Source organism: Heloderma suspectum, chromosome 2, assembly GCF_057233095.1.
Source record: "Heloderma suspectum isolate Gila_16-S chromosome 2, 16-S_ref, whole genome shotgun sequence".
Taxonomy (NCBI): Eukaryota; Metazoa; Chordata; class Lepidosauria; order Squamata; family Helodermatidae; genus Heloderma; species Heloderma suspectum.
Genome location: NC_139459.1, coordinates 345,976,902 through 345,986,936, shown reverse-complemented (window position 1 = coordinate 345,986,936; position 10,035 = coordinate 345,976,902). Strand labels below are relative to the sequence as shown.

Below are 10,035 nucleotides of genomic sequence, written 5' to 3'. Positions count from 1 at the left end.
TGGACATCACTACATTCTGTGGTAGTGAATTCCATAGTTCAACTATGTGCTGTGTGAAGAAATATTTCCTTTTATCCATCCTGAATCACCCACCAATCAGCTTCATGGGATGACCCCGGGATCTAATATTACGGGAGAGGGAGAGATATGTCTCCCTATCCACATTCCCCACACCAGGCATAATTTTGTACACCTCTATCACGTCTCCCCTTACCCTCCTTGGTTTGTTCCATTACTTATGAGCCACCAATGATGGGGGTATGTGTATGCCACTGGCTGTACTTCCTGAATGGTTAGTGCCCCACTTTTGTCACACCCCCTGAATTACAGCTGAAAGTCTTGACTTCGCTCCCATCTGGGTGTGTTTCCTTCCAACTTCAATGTGGTGGTGTATGGAGGCCAACTGCCAAAACAGTTATCCTTGTTCCAATATTTCTGACCCTGACTGTATATATTTAAAATGTTAAAATGTACCTGTGTCTTAGTGGCAGCCAATAATGTAGGACAGGTTTGGACGTGGCTAACTTGTTCTGGTTATTACAGGGGAGGGGGAGGGGATTAAATGTCCTGTTGCCCTTTTCAGTGCCAATTGCACCTTTAACATAAAGTGTGGTTTGCCCCGCATAAATGGAAAGTTGATGCAGGGACACTTACCCTCCACTAGAGGGGGCTTCCACCGCTTCCTCCCTTCCTCCTATAAAAAGCCGCTTTGCCAGATGTGCAGGGGACAGTTTTCAAGATAGACTTGAGGCAGAAGAGAGGCAAGGATCTGAAGAGAGGAGCATTTTAGAGAGGGTGAGTTCACACCGACAGTTTCCCGCTAGTTGCTCTTGGGTTTGCATCAGATATACGTTTTGCTGGAAGATCCAGGAGTAGCTTGCCATTCTCCTACTCACTTGCAAGGCTGGAAAGAAATCATATGAATGGTTCAGGGGTGTTGCTGCTTGTGTCCTCTTGGGCAGAAATGGTAGGGCTGAGTGTATGGGCTAAACAGATCAATGGCCTCTGTGTAAGGCAGCTTCATATGATCTCATAAGGCAGCCCTCTCTAGCTTCCCTTGCAAGGGACTATGAGATTGTCTGTACTCTTCATCTCATCTTGGGAGTAAAGCAGAGAGGAGAAACAGTAGTTTAATCCCCACTGGTGGTGCAAACAGTACAGAAAAATTGACTGTTGAAGTTAATGCCGGAGTAATTAATGCTGTTCGAAAAAGTAAGTGGGGGAATCGAGGCAAGTATGCCCATGAGATTTGATTTCCAATAATGGTATAGGAGAAAACAATCATTTTGCAAGGTGCATACTGTCGTATGTGTAAATATTCACACACAGTGGTGTGCCTTGGGGAGAGAACGTTGAAATGCTTAGAGGTAGAATTCTTCAGTTCAAATTTCAGCTCAGCCGTAAATTCATTGCGTGGCTACTGGGCTAGCTCAAGATGCTGGGAGTCATAGGACTTTCTTCTGTCTAAACATGCACAGAATTTCACCCTAAAAGTGCAATCCTATACACATCCAATCAGAAGTAAGCCCCATTGAGTTCAGTGGGATTTATTCTCAAATATATGCGTGGAACAATATTATTTTTATTATTTATTATAGAATTTATAAGCTGCTCCACATTGAGAGATATCTGAGCAGTGTACAATAAATTAAAACATAAAACCCAAAATATGCAAAGTGAATTTAGCAAAACAAAATGAGGTCAAGGAGCCATTTCACAAAATTATTTCTCCTTGAATTACGGGGCCAGTTTCACATGTATCTGACTGAATCACTGTTTCTCACTAGCTTTAGGGGCTATCTCAGACTAGAGTGGGTTATAATAATACTGGCCCATCTAGAGGATTGTTGTGAGGATTACAAAGTCAGTGTAAGTGAATGAAAATGCTATATTATCATTATCATCATTATTATTATTATTATTGCAAATTTTATGCATTTTTTTCTACATCTCTGTAGGAAAACTAATACGTGCAAAGTGGCCCCCAGAGAACTTCACAATAGGGTATTTCAATCAGCAAGTTTTCTCTTGCATGTTAATTTTTACTTTTAGTAACAGTTACATTAGCATAAAGTAGTTGCTTATCCCACATCACTTGACATGGGAGCCATTACCTTTAAAAAAAGGTAATGTGGAGAAAATTTAACGTTGGCAAACTGCAACATAGCATTGTATGAGGTTAGCAGTACAAGGGAAGAGGACTTTGCGTGCCTGCATGAGTGTTGGCTGAAGAAGGAGTATGGCATAATGGTTAGAGGGTTCGGAGCCTCCATAATATACTTCAGCATAGGACCCTTATGACCCTTCCTCCAGGGCTGGAAGAAGTAATTCTGGCCTAGTGGCCTCATCAGGCATGCTGGAGCTAATGCTTGAATCTGGAGCTGTTGGAAGGAGCAGTGAATATAAAGAAATGATCCATGTGACTAAACAATATTTCCCTTTGCAACAGTTTCTAGAGGGGTAGCCAAGTTAGTCTGTTGCATTGCAGCAAAAGCAACAAGGTCTCATGGCACCTTAAAGACTAGCATTTCTTGTGGCATCAGCTTGCTTGGGTGAAGGGAGCTCTAGGCCATGAAAGCTGGTCACAATCTGTTAGTAGCTAATATGTGACAAGACACTGCACTGTTTTTGTTTTTATTTCTCTCCTGTAATTTGTCCCTTTCTCTAGACTAGGGATGGGCCGAAGCTAGATCAGGATCTACGGTTAGATTGCTGGATGATTTGCAGGAGATTTGCAACAGTTCCTGATTCCCAGCCCTAACAACGGCAACAACAAAAAGGCTCCACTTCCCTCTATTAGGCTAATAGCATCCCTGACCTGTATCTTGGGTGTTGATTTGTGCATGTATATGCAGGCCATCCCAGTGTATGGGTCATGGGGTTCACCACTATGTTGCATCTGTCTCCGCCCCCTGAGCTGCCATTTTGCACCTGGCCCTCCAGTTGGGGGACCTCTGGGTTCTAAGAAAACCCCCGATATAGCTCCTGCAAGCCTGAAATCTGTCCACATCTGCTCTAGGTGATTCACAATGGCCCTTTCCATCTTTGCTCAACGAAAAGATGAAAACTATGAGAAGATTGTTGTGGAAAACTTCACCAAGAGTCTGGGTTCCCTGCTGTCCTTTGCTTCCTGCCTGAAGCAGGCTGACTCTGCCACTCATGAGGAGGTGATGGGCTACATTGACCAAACCGCAAAAGAAACGGCAGCTGCAGCGACAGCGTCTGAATGTTGGCGGAAGGCAGTTGACTCCCAAGCAGAGCAGCAGATCGTACATCTGGAGACACTGAAGCTGGAAAAGAAATCAACAGAGAGGTTCCTTGAAAGATTAAAAATGCAGTTGAAGCATGATAAAGAGAATAGAGATCAGGCCCAGTATATTCTGCAGATACTGGAGAACCAACTGGCAGAGAAGCAGGAATACCTGATGAAGGCAAATCAAGAAGTGGCGGAGGACCAAAGAAAGTTAGATGACAGCCTACCATGGTTGGCATTGTCAATAATTATAGGTAGGTTACAGAGACTTTTATTGCACCTGCTTATCTAGAGACAAGGGGCTTCTTCACACAGAGCTTTTATCCTGCTATTGAGATTGCTCACTCATGGAAGTTTGTGGGTCCTTTTCATGATGTCATCAACCTCCAGGGCACATCTAGTGATATTTCCCAGTTATTCCATCTTTAAAAGATCCGGAAATAATGAAGTATCAAATTAAGTCGGATGGTTGCGCTATTAAAACAGCCACTAGATGGCGGTGTTTCATTGGGTTCTATGGAACCTTGAAAATTAAAAGCTTCTCCTCTCAGCAATCACATGGTCGCCGTCTGAGAGCCCGCTGTAAACGCGGAAAGGCTCCACAACAGGAGGACTGTGGGTTTCTTTAATGTAAAGGCAGGCAAGATTGTCACAAACAAACAGTGATAACAGCCTTCGAATATTGGGGCCAACTGTCAGGAGTGGCAGTTTAACTGAGGGGGTAGATGGGTAGGTTAGTGGACCAAAATATGCATTTAAATACATTTTTTGAGAGAAAACACACATTCAAATAGGTATTTAAATACAATTTTAATGTGCTATCTGAAAGTGTTTTGTCTTACTGGGTAAATCTTGGCTGTCATGAATTCTATTTAATTGGTACAGGAGTCTGTTGCTTTATGCAGAAGTACACTTTCCCCACGTACTGGGGAGTGGAAGTAATAAAAGCCAGCAGCGGTGCAGCAAGGACATTACCTAGGATTAAACAGTATACCCAGGAGGAAGAATTTTTTTCTTTTACAGGAGAGCATTTGTTACAAGGCGCATGAAGAGTTGTTCTCTAGAAGCAGCAAAATGTGGCGTGAGCTGACATCACTTCAGCTCGGCTTCATACAGCTGTACAGACGTGCCGCCCCTTCCGCCCTTCTGCAGAATGCATGAAGGCTGGGGGGGGGGGGAACTGATAGGATATCCACATTGGGGTGGGGCACCAGCTCCCCCCCCCCTGCCGCATTCACTGAAAGGTGGAAGAAACTTCTGAAGGGGACTTATGTAGCTACAGAACCGCAGATACAGTTCCGCTGAAACTGGTAAAATGTGTAACTTCTTGAGTAACTTGCCTCTTTTTAACCAACATCCCCTCCCCCTCCTCCTAATGAACTTTCCCACAACCCAAGAACACTGATGCCAAACCAGACAGTGCCAAAGGAAGCACATCGAAGGAGAGGTGTCTCCTATTAAGCAGGTTTGGAGCAGGGCTGGGCAGCTTGTGGCCCTCCAGGAGTTTTGGCCTACAACACCCTTCAGTCCTAGCCAGCATAGCCAATGGTGAGGGATGATGGGTGTTGTAGGCCCAAACATTGGGAGGGCCACAAGTTGCTCGCCCCTGGTTTAGAGGCACCACTGCTGTTTTGGAACCATGGAAGCTGTGAGGTTCATGTTGCTCTTGCTAGTGTGTTTGCAGTACAAGTGAATGGCACAGAGACCTTGAACCCGTGTCTTTCAGATGATGGATACTCTGATTCAGAATGCCAACTGCTTGCAAAATAAAAAGCACCCTTAAATATCCTGTTTCTTGCAATCGATTACAAAGGGAATGACAGCAATCTCTCATCCCATCTATGTGAGTATGAGGTTCATCACATGAGGCTGAAATCCTGCATCCTTACTGGGGCTTTCTGCTTCTGATTTCTTTGCAGGATTACAATGGGCTCCTTGTAACCCCCTTACAACGGTGGACACGTAATTTGAATTGGAATCTTCCATTCTCAGCAATATTCTAAATATTTCATTATATGGTGCTATCTAGTGGCTGTACTATAGAGCAGCATCGTCATTACACACTGCCGATATCTCACATTAATGTTTGTTATCAGTTTATCTCTGATCTTTTAAAAAGTGGGATAAAGCTCAAAAAGCATAGGAGATGCTCTGGAGGTTGGTGACATCATATAAAGGACCTGCAAACTTCCGCGAGTGACCAATCACAAGCGTGCAGTAAAAGCCTCATGTAGAAATGCTCTTAGTCTCTAGATGCTAAGGCTGAGGGCCAGACAACATGTTACATTAAATATAGAGCATTCCACTATGTCTTTAAAAAGAAGAACAAGGACAAGCTAAGTGCACAGGGGGTTCTGGTTTTCATTGGGACTGCGGCATGTGGGGTGATCTAATACCTTCCCTGCCACAATCCCCCCAAAGATTGCTCCCACTTTTGCCTAAAGCTTATTGCCATGAGCGGGAGGTTGGTCGTGGACCGAAATAAAATATTCATTCGTTCATTCATGAGTGGGAGGGTGGAATCTTTGTTGGGATGACAGTGGGGGAGGCAGGTTAATCCCCCCATCCCATGCAATGTGGTCCCAAAGATAATGAGGCTCCCTCATGCTTAGTATTAATTAAAACACGCATACACACAGACATAGCAGCATACTGTGTATTCAGTGTACAGTGTAGTTTGGCTCTGGAAGTTAAGTGGCCATTTCCCCCTCCTAGGGAGACTGCCTTTGCAAAACTGAGAATGGTTGTCAGCTCATGTTAATTAATTCTCCCTTTCTCATGATATTCACAAGGACTCGATTTGATGCAGTAGTGTAGGAATAAGTAACAGCATGTCTTTTTCTCCCTTCTCCCCGCCATTCAGTTGGTGCTGTGCTTTTAGCCTACAGAATTGCTCTGGAGAATGCGAAAAAAGTGGCCAGTGAAGCTCAGAGAGCTGTTGCCGATGGTGAGAATGCCGTCTCTAAAGCCCGCAGGAAGTTGGCAGAATGCTTGCAGCAGCTGGCAAACACTGAGCATGAAATAGATTCCAAGAGGAAGAGAATGGAGGAATTGAAGTATGAAATGGACCAAGTGGAGGCAAGGCAAAAAGAGCAGCAGGAGCTGCAAGCCCTGTTGAAGAAGGGTGAGATGTTCCTAAAGACCCTAGATGGAAAAGTCAACGTGGCTAAAGTGATGGTGCAGGTCACTTTTGCCATTGATGATTTAGGGTGCATTTTGAAAGAGATAAATGCATTGATTCAACCAGGGGTGGATGAAGGGAATGAAAGTAAGGTGGAGTTCCTGATTGCTTCAGAAGTGAGGGGCTTGGCTTCAGATCTACAGGTGGCTGTGCAGCTTCTAAACGAGCTGGTGTGTGGGAGGCCTCTGCCGTTGATGATTACAGCAGAGCGCCTGGAGTGATTCCGGTTAAGAATGCCTGTGCAGAAGCCATAGTCTTAGTCTAGCACGTTTCTTCTGCACATTTCCTCTGTCATTCGCATATCCTTTCCACCTGACTGCAATTCTAAGCAGCCCTTCTGTGCACAGGATCGTAAGGGGCCTGTTAAGCTTCATCGAAGTATTCCTTAAGCCTTCACACAATATTATATTATAGTTACACGTGAGACCAAAAGATAGCGTGCAAACAGAAATCTGCTACTTAAATTGCTACCAGTGATGCATTTAGGTAATTTTGGACTCTGGACTTAATAGTCTTGGTCCCATTTAGGTAGTAATATGTATCACATTAAATGTAATGATCAGTTTACATCTGCTACATTTCTATTGTGTTGGGGAGGGTGTGCAGGAGAGTTTGGCAACTCTGATAAATAGAAAAGACACTTTGAGCATGTCCAGAGTTTCACATTTTAAACTGATTTAGGGCACAATCCTATGCAGGTTTAGACAGAAAAAAAGTCCTACAATTCCCAGTATTCCCTATCCAGCCATGCTGATTGGAGAATGCTCAGAGTTGCAGGACTTTTTTCTGTCCAAACATGCATAGGATTACACCCTTAACTCACCATAACACCATCATAGGGATGTCGAAGGTATTCTTTTGGGCTGCATTTCAAAGACACCTGAGCTGATCCACACCTCCTCAACAACGTGCAGATTGGAATGCAGTTATCCTTCAGATTTGACACCTCTGGGTTTTGTGATGCAGTTCTCAGCTCAAAAAACATACCAAAATGTGTGTGTGTGTTTTAAGGATAAATGACCTTTAGAAATGTGTGCTTGGAGAGAAAATACTTGTAGAAATGTGTATTTTGAGAGATAATACCTTCAAAAATATGTATTTGAAAGCAATTTTTACTTGGATTAAAAAAAATGGCATATTAAAGCAAAAATGGGTTGGAACAGACTTATCGATGAACATGTGCAATAGTGACACAGTCCAGAAACAGACTTATCTCGCCATCCCTAACTACTATACAGCTGTCATCCCCCACACCATAGTCCATCATACAAATGCATCTAAACTCTTGTTGGCCACCAGCTTTGAAGGCTTCTGAAACATCATACATTTTAGCATTTGTAGGTACACTGCTCCTTAAATTGGAGGCTCTACTAGGTTAACATGACAAACCTGATTTCCTTTCAATGATTTTCTCACTGCCAAATCCAAAAGTCTCTACTCTCTGCTGCTTTGAATAAAGTTGCTCTCCCTCTCCTTTTTTTTTACTTGCATGGATGTTTCCTCTGTCTCAAGTTGATTACATTCAAAATCTCATCTTTCCTTCCAAGCCCTCCTCTACTCTGTATCAATTCACAATGTCACCAGCCACATTCTTGATTGGGCGTGACTCAAGCCTGAAGTGTAGTGTTTGATTCCTCCCTCTCCTGACATAATCAGTCCAATGAAGAGATGGGTAAATTTGTCTATTTCTGGTCTGGGTCACTTTTGTAGTTATCCATAATTTTATTCTGTTTCATTTCCTCATTGATCTAGGAGTAGTTTTAAAAAATCATTCCAAAGTTGTATTTAAATACATTTTAGAATCTGTGTTTTCTCTTTATATATATTTAAATGCATATTTCAGTACATTTAAGCTGCCAAGAACTGTGTTGCATGATCACACGGAGAACTGCAAAATCTGGTGGTTAGCATGTAGATCAAGTTATTTCCAATCCCAGGTCATATCTTTTGTTTGTGACATACGGAACGTACAGACTTTTCTCCACACCCCATTGGCAAGTTAAGCCAGGTTTTGCATTTGCTTCCAGTCCGGCATTCTCAGTTCCTTTCCTATGCCAAACATGTAATTCCATGACTGATCTTTCTTAATACTGAACTATTACTTGCATTTCACACTGCAGAACTGGTATGGCTTATTAACTTTGATTATCATCACACTGATTTTATTTTATTTGATAACACAATAAAGAAGTTCCATTTTCCATTTAGTAAAGGCCATAGAATGAGATGGCTAGATAGCATCATCGATGCAATGAATATGAACTTGAGCACACTCCGGGAGAGAGCGGAGGACAGGAAGGCCTGGCATGCTATGGTCCATGGGGTCACGAAGAGTCAGGCATGACTTAATGATTGAACAACAACAAAAGGCCATAGAAATGTCTCCTTGTTTGAGGTGCACCTTGAGATCACTGTTTAAGGGAGAATACAGTCCAAGGGAGCTCATTATATTTTTTTGATAAATTACTAGCAAATCCATAGGCAATCCTATGCTTAACTACTCAGAAGTAAGTCCCACTTAGTGACCATGGTTTAGATTTCATGAGAGAATGGCTTGGGTGAAAATGAAATGATGATAATGGGTATTCTTTTATTACTTTAATGTTAATTTGGATGTGTTCATATGATTTCATTATATTCTGTATGCTGCATTGGGCAAAACTTTGCATTTTGAAAAGCAACCTAAAAATCTCAAATAAATAATAAAGGTAAAAAAAGGTAAAGGTGTCCCCAACTAGTTGTGTCCGACTCTAGGGTGCGGTGCTCATCCCCGTTTCTAAGCCGAAGAGCCAGCGCTGTCCGAAGATGCTTCCGTGGTCATGTGGCCGGCATGACTGAACACCGAGGTGCACGGAATGCTGTTAACTTTCCCGCTGAGGTGGTACCTATTTATCTACTTGCAATTTCTTGCTTTCGAACTGCTAGGTTGGCAGAAGCTGGGACTGAAGACGGGAGCTCACTCCGTCACGCAGCACTCGGGTCTCGAACTGCTGACCTGCCAACCTTCCAGTCTGCAGTTCAGCGTCTTAACCACTAAGCCACCGCGGCCCCTTAAATAAATAATACAACGAGTATAATAGAATCACAGCAGTGGATTTTGGATTAGAGAGTCCACTTCATCAGTTGACAGGTGTTTGCATATGTGTACAAACACACACACACACACGCATATACATAGAGAAGGAAAGTTGGAGCCAAATGGCAATGAAATACAAAAAATACTGGCCGTGATAATATGTAGCAAAATGTAGGGATGTACGAAAATTCCGCCACGGATCTCGGGGAGGCCAAATGCCAGCGCATTCGGCCCCCCGAAATCAGTGGCGGAATGGCCTGCCCCTCCGCCCCCCCGGGACGAGACTTACCTTGGGCGGATCTTCCTGGCGCCGCCGCCATTTCCAGTTAAAAAAAAAAAAAATTACGTAGGTTTTTTTTAAAAAACGTGATAGGCTACGTAAATGTTTACGTAGGCTATCACGGCTGACTTAAAAAAATAAAAAACAACAACGCATGTACGCAAATGGCGGTGGCCATGGCCGCCGCCATTTGCGTTCCTTATTTTGGCACGTCTTAGTCTACGTAAACATTTACGTAGACTAAG

At 43.2% G+C, this 10,035-nt stretch overlaps 1 protein-coding gene across 3 annotated transcripts; it reads left to right on the top strand.

Moving 5' to 3' along the window:
* Window positions 1-723: 723 nt before the first annotated feature.
* Window positions 724-9,148, top strand: LOC146355354 (uncharacterized). Of its 3 annotated transcripts, none has more exons than XM_084830535.1 (3): window positions 724-795; window positions 3,020-3,507; window positions 6,117-9,148. In XM_084830535.1, exons 2-3 carry the CDS (start codon window positions 3,030-3,032, stop codon window positions 6,653-6,655), a joined length of 1,017 nt encoding a protein of 338 aa, XP_084686661.1. In that variant the 5' UTR covers window positions 724-795; window positions 3,020-3,029; the 3' UTR covers window positions 6,656-9,148. The 3 variants fall into 3 exon arrangements, with proteins under 3 accessions (XP_084686661.1, XP_084686663.1, XP_084686662.1); XM_084830537.1 differs by having other exon boundaries at window positions 733-795; window positions 6,135-9,148; XM_084830536.1 differs by lacking the exon at window positions 724-795 and having other exon boundaries at window positions 1,963-3,507.
* The last annotated feature ends 887 nt before the right edge of the window (window positions 9,149-10,035 follow it).

What these genes read in the sequence shown, in the direction of transcription:
- LOC146355354 (XM_084830535.1), top strand. Translation starts at nt 3,030, where the DNA reads ATGGCCCTTTCCATCTTTGCTCAACGAAAAGATGAAAACTATGAGAAG. An exon ending in GGCATTGTCAATAATTATAG is followed by an intron (nt 3,508 to 6,116) that starts GTAGGTTACAGA and finishes CCCGCCATTCAG; the next exon opens with TTGGTGCTGTGCTTTTAGCC.